Source organism: Phaseolus vulgaris, chromosome 7 (genome assembly GCF_000499845.2).
Source record: "Phaseolus vulgaris cultivar G19833 chromosome 7, P. vulgaris v2.0, whole genome shotgun sequence".
In the NCBI taxonomy this organism is placed as follows: domain Eukaryota; kingdom Viridiplantae; phylum Streptophyta; class Magnoliopsida; order Fabales; family Fabaceae; genus Phaseolus; species Phaseolus vulgaris.
The window spans coordinates 31,654,125-31,665,823 of NC_023753.2; the positions used below are offsets into that span (position 1 = coordinate 31,654,125).

Genomic DNA, 11,699 nt, shown 5'->3' on the forward strand with positions numbered 1-11,699 from the left:
AATATTTAATAGGATGTGTAGTATACTATTCTAATCTCTAGATATATAGCTTTTCTGGAATTAATTCCTTTATATTTTAATTACTATAATTAAGTGAAAAATCTTAACTACTAGAGCTAAGTTACATAAATTTGAGATTAAAAACGTTTAAATGTTTCAAAACTTAAATATTTATTAAGTTTATATCAATGCAAGGTTAAAAATTGATCTTTTATAAAAACAGTTTTAAAATAATATAATAAGGTTAGCTCATAAAAAAAAGTAAGCGTTTTACATAGAAAAAAGAAGAAGATAAATTTGTAAATTTTGAATTATAAACAGGTTCAAACCGAAAGAGCTAAATTCAATTTGAAATTATTACAATAAAAAATTAAGTACGATTGAAGAAACAAAAATACTATTAAACCAAACCGTAAGCCAAAACATACAACATCAAAATTCACACAAACTTTAATAAATATTTATGAGAGAACAAAATAAAATGATTAAAAAATAATATAAATAAAATATCTCCCATAAATTCAAATTAGCATATACAAACTCAAAAAGGACAATCTCTGATTTCTCATTTTAATGGCATAAATTATTAATTCTTCGGATATTTACTAAATTTCCCAAATTAAGTTATAACCTAGTTAAATTTGCTTATACAAACCGTCCACGTAGTTTTCCACGATTCGCAACACATTATAAGCTTGTTTTGGAAATGAAGAACAACAGGTAGGTAAAAATAAAACATGGGTACAAGAAACAAAAAGGGAAGAGCGGGCACACACTCATGGGCTGAAGTGGAGAACTCTAGTTAAGTTACATAACTTCAAATGCCAGGCATTGAAGACTTACATCAAGAAAGATAGAACAGAATGAAATTGACATTCTGAAGTTTAAGCGTAAAGGCTTCTCATTCTTTTGTTTTCATTTTTGACAGACAAGGGCAACTGAAAGATAGTTCCTAAAGCCGTGATAACAAGATCATACAAAATAATAGACAATAATTTAATCCAAGTGAACCAAAAACTACAAAACTCAAAGGGAGGAAGATTGATTCTGAACCAGAGAAGAGAATATCCACACAAATCCTGGACATTTGTGAGGATATGATGAAGAGCCAGGAAACAACAGCCCCCACTCCTTGAAAGGGGGTCCTCCAATGCTGCTGCTACTAATAGGTTTTTGTTTTTGGGGTCTTCTTGTGTTGCCTTTTAGGGATGGAGTTCTTCATGCCAATGAAAAACAACAGAGCCCCAAAAAGAGCCATATTCTGCAAGGAATTATAATATATTTAACAAGTGTAAGTATACATCTGGGAACATTGTATTGAAAATAATTTTTTTTAAAAATAAGTTACTTCTCTGACCTGTGTAAATTTGATGAAAAGTTGAGTAAATTCTTTGTCCTCACTCTCATAATTGTAGAAATCATAGTGAATAGGAGTCGCAATAAGCTGATGCAGGAGCTGCAGCCACAATAAATAAATTAAATAAAGAGTCAAAACTAGAATAAGGAGCATGTGAGAAGAATATGAAATCCAATGTATTGAAGAAAATTTGAATACAAACCAGAAGGAGAGCTCCAAAAGAGCTGCCAAATATGAAAATAACTCCTCCAAGGCCCTTCAGAGCAATAGCCCCAGCAATTAAAAGTTTCGTCTGTTCAGGACATCAACAATATCAGATAAATTCTACCATACAAGATAATATAATATGCATGCCAGATACAAAGTACATTTTTTTATGTAAACTAAGGTGATAGCTCTAATACTTTTCATGGTCAACACAGACTGAAAAATCTTGCCTGGCGAGGACCCTAAATTTGGTATGGGCAAAAGTTCAAGATAAATTGCAAATTCTATGAGAAAGTATTAAATAGATATTTATTATAGTATTTAATTAACTCACCAATTACTTTGAAATGAAGACACGATGAACAGACCTAATTTTCCAGAAAAAGATACAAATGATAGAGAGAAGGGAGACTAACATCAATCTGTGGAAGTTGAAAGCCAACTTGAGAATGCACGCGATGTGTAAATGCATCAAACTTTGGTCTGAGTGCTTTCGCTGCAGGCCCACCATCAGCTCCAAATTCATTAAATCTATAGTAAAGAAGAGGACAGAGTTAAAAAGAAACTTCACTTCAGCACAAAAAAGAGGGGATGAACTGTATATATACTTGTATAAAAAAGAAAGGTAAAGAATAATTTAGTACAACCAACCAACACCGTCACCCCCACCAAACTCACAATGAATAATTTCTAAATCAAGCACAATTTTATCGTAATAATGAAGTCACACTCAATAATTCAAAGTAACTCAATTCAGTAAGAAAGAAAACAGGATAAAGTCAACGCAGAATTGCACAAAAACACGGAAAAATATGGTAACTTTCAAACATAACGACAACTATACCATATTTCACCATAAAAACTAATCCAGAAATACAAATCTGCAGACTTGACAATAACTGACGGCTAATCTCACAATTAAGAATATTAAAAAGCAAAAATAGAATCGAGTTCCTCGCACTTCTACCAAATCTGAGCATAACTTGTTCACAAGTTCCCTCAAATTAAAAACAAGAAATCTAAGACAACAACGTTACGTAATCTAAGTAGAACAAAAAACACAAACTAAACGCAGATCTACGCGGTTATTTTACTCGGAGAAACGGTTCCAAACCTTAAACGTTACGGATCCAACTACTGCAGCATGTAAATAACTGAATCTATTAAACAAACATACGAAAAATCCACAACTTTTTACTACTTCATCTGTTTGAATTAAAATTACACAAACAACATCTTACGGAACAAATCAACTGAGGAAAAATATATGAAAAAATGAAGAAAAAAAAGAGAGTACTGACTCTTGATAAGCAGAGAGTATAAAGACGGAAGCGAAGAGGACTCTGCCAAGGAAAGAAGCGAAAGCCATTGCAATTTTGCGTTGTTTTGTTTCACTTTCTTCCGAAGCAGAGAAGAGCAAATCTAGGGCACTGTGTTTTTTCTACTACTTTTCCTCAGACAGAAAAAGAAAGAAAAAGACGAAGATTTCAAATTAAAAGAGAGAATAAGGGTAATACGGTCCTTTCTGGGCGTGGATTTTAGTCCCAATTGGGCCTCTTGTTGGGCCAACATGATAGTGTACTTTTTTAATTTTTTAATATAATTGAATAAAATTTTGTGTATAGAAATTGTTGGAAAAATTTAGTTAATATTTAAAAATAATCGTGGGAATTTAAAAGAAATTTTTTATTTCTTTAAAAAAATACTTTCATGTTAAGTAAAAATGAAAGTTGAGAATAATAAAAAAAATGTACAAAGTTTTTTAGTTCTAACACAAACTACAAACCGTGATGACATAACAAAGTTTGATTTTTTAAATGTTTGGTAGGTAAGTATGGAATTATGGAAGCTCTTTCTAAGGTAGCTACGAGTCAAATTTCTCAACCTTGGATCCAACCAGTCCAAGTAATAATAATTTTTTTAATTATTTTTTAACATTTTTTAAAAATTGAAAAGTTATATTTTAGTAAGAAAAAAATATTAGCACATAAGAAAGGTCAAACTACTGATTAAATATAGAAAATAGTTTATCTAATATATTATTTTGATTTTTCTAATATAAGATTTTACTTATATTAAAAAATATTTTTTTATATTAACTAAAATATTTGTAACTAGTGGAAGTGCATGTGCCTACTTGTATTTGTGTCATATTTTTGTTATCATAATGAAAAAATAATTATTATTGCAATGATTTTTAAAGAAAAAAATATTATTAAATTATAAAATAAATTCATTAAAATTAATTATAGAAATAAATATTTTTTTTAATTTTATTGTAGGTGATTTCTTTATATTATATAGGTGATATTTTTTACTGTGAATTGGATAAGTACTTAAATTTAAAAGAACTGTTACCTAAATAATAAATTAGGTATAAAACAAGTAATTAAAAAATCATTTATTAATGTTAGATGCAAAACTAAATTCATCTTAAATTTTAGGTTCCGGTGAACATGGTTGTGAAACTTTTTTAATACAATTTTCAATCTATAATTGAAAATTATTGGGTGTGAATCAATGTCGAATATATTGATATAATGTTTAATGAAACTAAAATTTAATTTAAATGTTTTAATTACATTTTTGGAATCTTTATTTACTAATGACAAAAAAATATACTCATAAATATTCATAAATAAATTTTGTTATGGATAAGAAATGGATATCTTAAATATATCCGCTCATTAACGGAGTTAATATGCATTATCTGATAAAAAAAATAAAAACAAAACTACAATGTTAAATGAAGTTTAAAAATAAATGAAAAGTTTGTAATAGACTTCATTATATATAAAAAATTAAATTAATAGTATAATATAATTAATTATAAAATTATCTTGATTAAAATTTAATAATAACGAACGTAAATTAAAATTTAAAAATATTAATTATAAAGTAATTGATTTGTAAAATGAAAATAATATTAAAAAGTATATAATTTTTGAAATTGAATATATCAAAGTAATTAGTTGCAAATGATGTGGAAATATTTTTCCTAGTACGAATTAAAAAGGGTAAAAGTGTAATCAAAATTCAATTGAAAAATGAGATTTGCTTATTAAATTTAAATATATAAAAATTAAAATAAAATGTACCCATAAAACTAATATATATGCAACCAATTTGAAAGTGTATGAAAAATAACCATGTTCATTATAATGATGTAAATAAAACAACTACATCAAATTATAAAAAAATATATATTTATATTCATTCAAATTAATTATTATAATTAATGAATTAATTTTATTTTTCTTTCAAAATAGATAATGGACAAGATGAAACTTGATATAATAGGCTTCCATCTTGTCTGTTCTTAGAATTCTTTATGAATAGGTATAGTCTACCTATGTATCGTTTTTGTTAACATATGAGTTTTGGTTTAGTCCTCCCGTATTTTTGTATTTTTTGTGTGTGTAATAATACTTTTTTCATGGTAAATGATTGTTGTTACTTGAAGTGTCAGCCTAGCTGAGCTGAGATCTTAAGTGACATAGTGATGCCTAACATGAAAGCTTTTATTTAAAAATTTAAAATCATCTCAATATTTTTAAATATTTAATTCTAATAATATCAATATGTCAATTGCACATGAGTTTTATTTATATATTATCTGTTTGAAGAATTAAGTGATTAAAATGAAGATATTAATAAAGAAAACATTAATATTGTTTTTGAGATTACTATTTGAATTTATGCTTAAAGTAATATGAATTTGGACTTATGTTTTAAATTTTATTTTATATATAACTTTGGAATATTATTTTATTTGAACTTATATTTTTAGATTGTAATTCTGTTTAGATTTTATTATTTTTTTAAAAAAATCTGCATATATTCATATATACCTGCAGATTTAAAACAATCTATATGCAATTTTTAAATGCATATCCATAAGAAATAAGGTGAATTATTTTATAGAGTATAAATGATGGGTAATGTAATTCCTTACATTCCTAACTTGGAACCTTCTATTTGCTACCAACACTAACCAGAGTGAAGAGAGTAATACTTTGTCAAAAGAATTTTTTTTTTCCACACTTAGAAACACAAAAGAGAAAATAAATGTAAATTAATAAAATATAAATAGATACCATGAGTGGATGGATGACATTGTTTCAAGATAAAATTAATTTTTACGATTATTTTTATATAAACTATTTAAACTTCTAAAAATAGCTTACTATTTGTAACAATCTTTTTAAATTTATTTCAACAAATTTTATATTCACAAGTACAATATGTACTCTCATGTAATATTTTATTAAAAACACTCTATAATAATCTACTTATCTTTTTTAAGAGTATGTTTCATAAAAAGAAAGGAGGAAAATAAAAGAGGAAGAAAATTAATTTGGATGGTTTCCTTGAAAAGAAAAAAATCAATTTCAAAAAATTGCGTGACATATTTTGTTATTTCTTATTTAAGGAAAAAATATTTTTGACCAAAAATTAAATAATTCGTCATATTAAAAATATAGAAAACTACGTAATATTCATTTGTTTAATTAAAGTAATTTCTAATTTTGAGAAATTTCATAATCATAATAAATTGAATAGATATATATGTATATTTGCAAAAACAGGTGTGAGATTTGTAGAGTATTCCTGAAGCGGTGCCTTGCTTCTACGACGCCGCATTGCGGTTCCTCCCTTTTGCGTCTGAGACCTTATTCTCTGTTTTTTTTATCTCTTTGTTCTATCAAATTCGCGATTCCTCTTCCAAATGAATACCCAATACGTGAAGCAATTGCTCCGTAATATCTGTATGTTCTCTTTCTTTTCTTCTCCATTTTACTTCTCCTTGATTCATTCTAGTGCTGTATTTGGAACACTGCAATCTCAGTAACAACGTTTTTAGTCTGCCCACAATTTGTGGAAATTAAAATCATGGATTGTCATTTGGTAGAAAAGAAGCTGAACATTGTTTTTAGATTGTGGATTAGAAATTGGGATGGAGATTTTTTTAGGGACCCAGACCATCATTTATTCTTCTTGTATGTCCACATTTCCTGAGTTCTATCTTGTTGTATGATAGAATAAATTACACCGACCCTTAATTTTTTTATTCATATTGATTGCACAATAATCCCTTGATTTTCTATGGTTACGACGAAAACTTCTCTATAAAGTACACAGTGGAATGCTTATTAAGATGACTAGCAAAATGTATAAGGGTTGCTGAGATTAGTGTTTTTCAAATAATTAAGGAGATTAGTGTGATATATAAAGATTGTTGATGGTGTAATGTTTTTTAAACAATTAAGAGAGTTAATGTAGGGAAAGGAAAAAGAGAAGTATCGAGTTCTATTTAAAAAATAATAATCTCTGGAGTGTTAATGTAATTTAATTTACTCAATAAATAATGCATGTGATTTTGTCTGAAAAGATCGTGTTTCGTTGTTTAAAACCAAATATGATAACTTTCTTATAAACATGTTTTAGTGCAAACACAATTTACTTTGTTTCAAACCCAATTTTAACCCAAATTAATTTTGTAAATTCAAGATTTTTGAATGTGAAATTTACAAACACTCATCCTAATACACATTAAGCTGCTAAAGACTTAAAATCACAGTACAATAATTTATTGATTTTAATTTGTGAATATCACTTAATATTTTATTTTAATATGGTTTATGTAACTTTATCATAAATTTTAAAGAAATTGTTTTGTGGACACTCACATGTCTGATACAAATACTTGGAACCTATAATTCACGTAACACAGTTTGCCGCCTTTTGCTAATGATGATATCCTATGATCATTGGGCATCATAGGAACACCTGTTTTTTACTTTTTAAATAATTATACATGGGTGAGGGCTCACCACTGATGTGGAACTTGGGGAAGCCCGCAGGTGGCCTCCCTGGGAAGGAAGCTGGGTGGGTTTATTGCATTGTCTGAACCTACATACTCATTGCACGTGTCATAGGCTCATATAGCTTGATCAACTGGGCGGTGTCTAGAGGACAATAGGACATTTGTATAGTTGTAGAGTATATGTCATTTATGCAAAAGAATAGTTGAAAGATGCCCAATGCCCTGTCTTCAACATCAGATTTGGTGTTATCACTCTGGTTATGGGTTGATGCCGTAATGGTTAATGAAGATCAGATTGCACTAAATGTATTATCAGAATGGGTCCCAAGTTTCTATTGCCTAGTATTTAAGTTTCTTTTGTTTTTGTTAATACAATTTTCATGCTAGAAAATTCTATCCAATATTCTTATAGCTATATATCTATTACATTCAATTGAATGTGCAGATTCTACAAAAAGTTTTCTCAACCGTGAAAAACCACATTGGAACAATAGTGTTTTTATCCAGCTTCAATTGCAAAGGTCAAGAGCAGACAAGGTAGAAGATAAGCTAAAAGATGAGCAAGAAACACAACAGATTTCTTCCAAATCTACAGTTAAGAAGGCGGATGGAAATTATGGGATTAGCAAATACAGTTCTGATGATGAAGATTCCTCGGATAGTAAGTGGAAGTTAGAGCTGGCTTGGCTCTCAAGGACACTTGAACCAGCTCTGCAATTTTGTAGGTGGGCTCTGCCAACAGGTCTGTTAAGTGTTAAGTCATATTGTCATAACATTTTTCATCTGACGAAGTTAGACAGTCAGTATGACTACAAAATTGCGAGTGCCTTCCTTTAAAATAATCTCTTATAAATAAGTTGAGTTATATATATGACTCAGTTACATTATAAAAGGGTGACACAGTGCATGAGGCTTGAAGGCTTCTCTTGGTGGGGTCTAGGGAGGTAGATGTACCCGGCCTTTTGCCCTTTCAAGTGGAGAGAGTTATTCTAAGATTTGAATTATGACCTCCAGGTCACAAGAAACAACATTACCGTTGCTCTAAGGCTTGTCCCCATGACTCATTAACACTATATGACAAAAATTATTTATAGCATATGCTTTTCCTGTGCTCCATAAGCACTACTTGATCATATAATGTCTCAATTTGCTTTACAATAAAACAAGACTGACTTAGTTTTTCATGTTATGCAGGATATGAAATTGGAAAGAAACCCCCACCAAGCAATCGATCCCTTACAGAAATAATCGCCTGCATCAAAAGGAGCAAGCTTGGAATCCAGGATTGGAGCTTGAGTGACCTTACAATTGGCTTGTATTTGATCTATCTTCGTCAAGCTTCTACTCATCCATTTGAAGATATCAAAGGCATTCAGATATTGTCAGAATCAATTGTAACTTCTGAAACTGCATTTTAGTGGAAGACGGCATATATTATATTTATATGTTCACATGACATTGTGATCTTTCACTATTAATGTTAGCATATCATTGCAAGTTATTATGTTCTAGTATTATCAATATATCTTTCTGAATTTCAGGTTCAAGATCTCATATATCATATTGAGTTGGCTAAAGGTGCTTATAAGGATAGCCCTGTCATTCTTTCAAGGAACAGCATGCTAAGAGAAAGTAATGTCAAAAAATTTGTTAAGAACTCCAGTGTAATGAGACCTGCATACTATATTGGAATTGATACGCGTAAAAAGCTTGTAATTTTAGGCATAAGGGGAACACATACTTTTTATGACCTTATCACTGATATACTTTCCTCAAGTGATGGTGAAGTCACCTTTGAAGGCTATTCAACTCACTTTGGAATTGCTGAATCTGCACGTTGGTTTCTCCATAATGAGATTGAAATCGTAAGAAAATGCTTGGAGAAACATGAGGTGGGGATGATCTTACTTCATCTATTTTGTTTTTCATTTCTTTGTTTGTGTTTTTCTCATGGCATGAGATGTGGCAAACTCTTTAATAGGGATTTAAGTTAAGACTTGTGGGTCATTCTCTGGGAGGGGCTATAGCTTCTTTATTGGCAATAATGATCCATAGAAAATCACCAAAGGAGCTGGGTTTTAGCCCTGACATTGTATCTGCTGTTGGCTATGGAACTTCACCATGTGTCTCCAAAGAACTTGCTGAAAACTGCTCTGGCTATGTATCGACAGTTGTGATGCAGGTATGTGATAACATTTTTCAATGCGTGTTTAACGATATTTGATCTGAAAGAAAGTAATTAAATCTGTGGTTTTCCTGAGATGAGTAATATTCTTTTCCCAAGTTTTGTCTGTATTTATCTATTGTATTTCCTTATGACATTGTTTTTGGAAATGTACAGGATGATATTATACCTAGATTGAGTGTAGCTTCCCTAACAAGATTCAGAAATGAAATTGCTCAAACCGATTGGTGAGTGGCATTTAATTTATAATCTTGAAGTAAGCAGCCCTCCCCCGTCTCTTGTCCATTGACGGGGCATGCTGAAAGCACCAACTGCAGCTCTGCAATAGTTTTGTTGTTTTTGTATGCGTATTCTTTTATTAAAAGAGATGGGAAACTAGTTGTTTTTGGAAGTGGATAATATCTAACTGAGATGTGAGGGGGAACATGTGTATATGGTGACTGATTATTCTAACAGAATTTCTGCAACACTGTAGAGCTTCAATATCTGAAATCTACTCGGTATCTATAGCTTCCAAAGCTTAATATGTATAGGGTAGTTAAACAACAAAAGGTTTGATCATGGATATGATTTTTTCTTCAGGATGAGTGTAATTGAGAAAGAAGACTGGAAAGGCGTCACGGATTTGGTTACAAATGCAAAGCAGGTTGTGTCTTCAGTACAAGATGTAGCTCAAAAACTTGCTGATTATGCAAATTTCAGGACAAACAAAAGTTTAGCTGGTAAGCCTTTTTGCTTTACTGGTTCAAATCTTAATTGTCTCTGGAAGAGTGAACCTAGATTCCTCTTGTACAGTGGCACCATTTCTTTTTTCCCATGTCTTGTTGGGGAAGTACTTTTCTTACGCTTTTAAGCCCTGTATAGAGGCAGAATTTCATTTCAACCCCTTCCCACTGATGAGGAGTTGGCATTAATTATGTTCAAGAGTCAATCAAACTTCTTTCTTGTGCCCAAGATAAATTTATGGTGCATGCATTATTCAAGAAGTGAAAGAAATTTTTAAATGCTTGGACATCCTTTTGGCTTCTTTGAACCCAAAGGAAAACACAGAACAGTTATTTCATAATATAGACATTGTATTATATATACACATAAAAAAATGAAGGAATTGTTAACTAAATGTTAGCTTTGCATTTTTTGACATGTTTATCATGAGATGTTTTGGTGTGTGTAAACAGTTGCTACAGAAACTCCTATGCCCTCTAAAGCTGCAAAGGAGAATTCAGTTGTCACGAAAGAGGCGGGAACTAAACCTCCAGTAATCGAGGAGTTATTTATACCTGGGACTGTTTACTATATTAAAAGGAACTTGGGATCCAAAAAGGAAGTTGGAAAGGATTTTTTTACCCTTTACAAGAGGGAACCTGGTGAGCATTTCCAGAAGATAGTTTTTTCGGGAAACTTTATCACAGACCACAGATGTGATAGCCATTATTATGCTTTGAGAGATGTTCTTAAAGGTTTGCCATGGTGTGGAGAGGAAGGTATATTTAAATAACAAATATTGTAACTTGTTTTTGTTTTAAATTATATCATTTGATTGTAATGAAACTGTACATTGTGTAGCTAATTTTCTGTGCTTAGGGTGAGCCTTAGAGTTATGCAGTCTGTGCGCAGGTGTTAGCAATAGCCAGTAGGTTAGAAGTTAGGCAATTTAGGCTCAAGTACAATAAGAATTGTGGATAGTTGATTCTATCCTAAAAAATAACGCTGAATTAGTCCCGTTACAAATGATATTCAATCATTGTTGCGTCTGTTACGTAAGTGACTCTCATGCTTTAGTTCATGTTTTGAATTTGTACATGCTTATGCTTATTGTTGTGAATTATCATTTTGAAGAGATATCTTTGAATTTCTTCATCCCTGTCTTGTCTAGTTCTGTGTATAGAGAGTATTTCATTTTCTTTTCAACCTATACAAATAGCTTTCTGCAAATGAGAAGGATGCAATCCAATATAGTGCTTTGGGTGATTTTTGGTTTGAGTTTTCAATAACTTAGGCTAAACAAGAATATATATAAATTTATGTAAAATAGTTAATTTCATTTTTTTAATATATTCTTAAAAGATTAAACTTTATTAATATACCTTTGAATAAAAATATACTGAAATTAAACATCTTTT

At 30.2% G+C, this 11,699-nt stretch overlaps 2 protein-coding genes across 2 annotated transcripts; one reads left to right on the forward strand and one right to left on the reverse strand.

Moving 5' to 3' along the window:
• Positions 1-779: 779 nt before the first annotated feature.
• Positions 780-3,093, reverse strand: LOC137830005 (uncharacterized). The gene is made up of 5 exons (XM_068637074.1): positions 2,866-3,093; positions 1,981-2,095; positions 1,560-1,649; positions 1,358-1,456; positions 780-1,261 (listed from the first exon to the last, which is right to left on the reverse strand). Exons 1-5 carry the CDS (start codon positions 2,931-2,933, stop codon positions 1,163-1,165), a joined length of 471 nt encoding a protein of 156 aa, XP_068493175.1. The 5' UTR covers positions 2,934-3,093; the 3' UTR covers positions 780-1,162.
• A 3,052-nt stretch (positions 3,094-6,145) lies between these two features.
• On the forward strand, positions 6,146-11,335 carry LOC137830006 (uncharacterized). Its single transcript, XM_068637075.1, has 8 exons — positions 6,146-6,333; positions 7,837-8,133; positions 8,586-8,785; positions 8,933-9,283; positions 9,373-9,573; positions 9,733-9,803; positions 10,159-10,298; positions 10,755-11,335. The coding sequence occupies exons 1-8, from the start codon at positions 6,294-6,296 to the stop codon at positions 11,072-11,074; spliced, it is 1,620 nt and encodes a 539-aa protein (XP_068493176.1). The 5' UTR covers positions 6,146-6,293; the 3' UTR covers positions 11,075-11,335.
• Positions 11,336-11,699: the final 364 nt, after the last annotated feature.

What these genes read in the sequence shown, in the direction of transcription:
- LOC137830005 (XM_068637074.1), bottom strand. Translation starts at nt 2,933, where the DNA reads ATGGCTTTCGCTTCTTTCCTTGGCAGAGTCCTCTTCGCTTCCGTCTTT. An exon ending in ATACTCTCTGCTTATCAAGA is followed by an intron (nt 2,096 to 2,865) that starts GTCAGTACTCTC and finishes TCTTTACTATAG; the next exon opens with ATTTAATGAATTTGGAGCTG. An exon ending in TTCAACTTCCACAGATTGAT is followed by an intron (nt 1,650 to 1,980) that starts GTTAGTCTCCCT and finishes TGTCCTGAACAG; the next exon opens with ACGAAACTTTTAATTGCTGG.
- LOC137830006 (XM_068637075.1), top strand. Translation starts at nt 6,294, where the DNA reads ATGAATACCCAATACGTGAAGCAATTGCTCCGTAATATCT. An exon ending in AGATATTGTCAGAATCAATT is followed by an intron (nt 8,786 to 8,932) that starts GTAACTTCTGAA and finishes TCTGAATTTCAG; the next exon opens with GTTCAAGATCTCATATATCA. An exon ending in AATGCTTGGAGAAACATGAG is followed by an intron (nt 9,284 to 9,372) that starts GTGGGGATGATC and finishes ACTCTTTAATAG; the next exon opens with GGATTTAAGTTAAGACTTGT.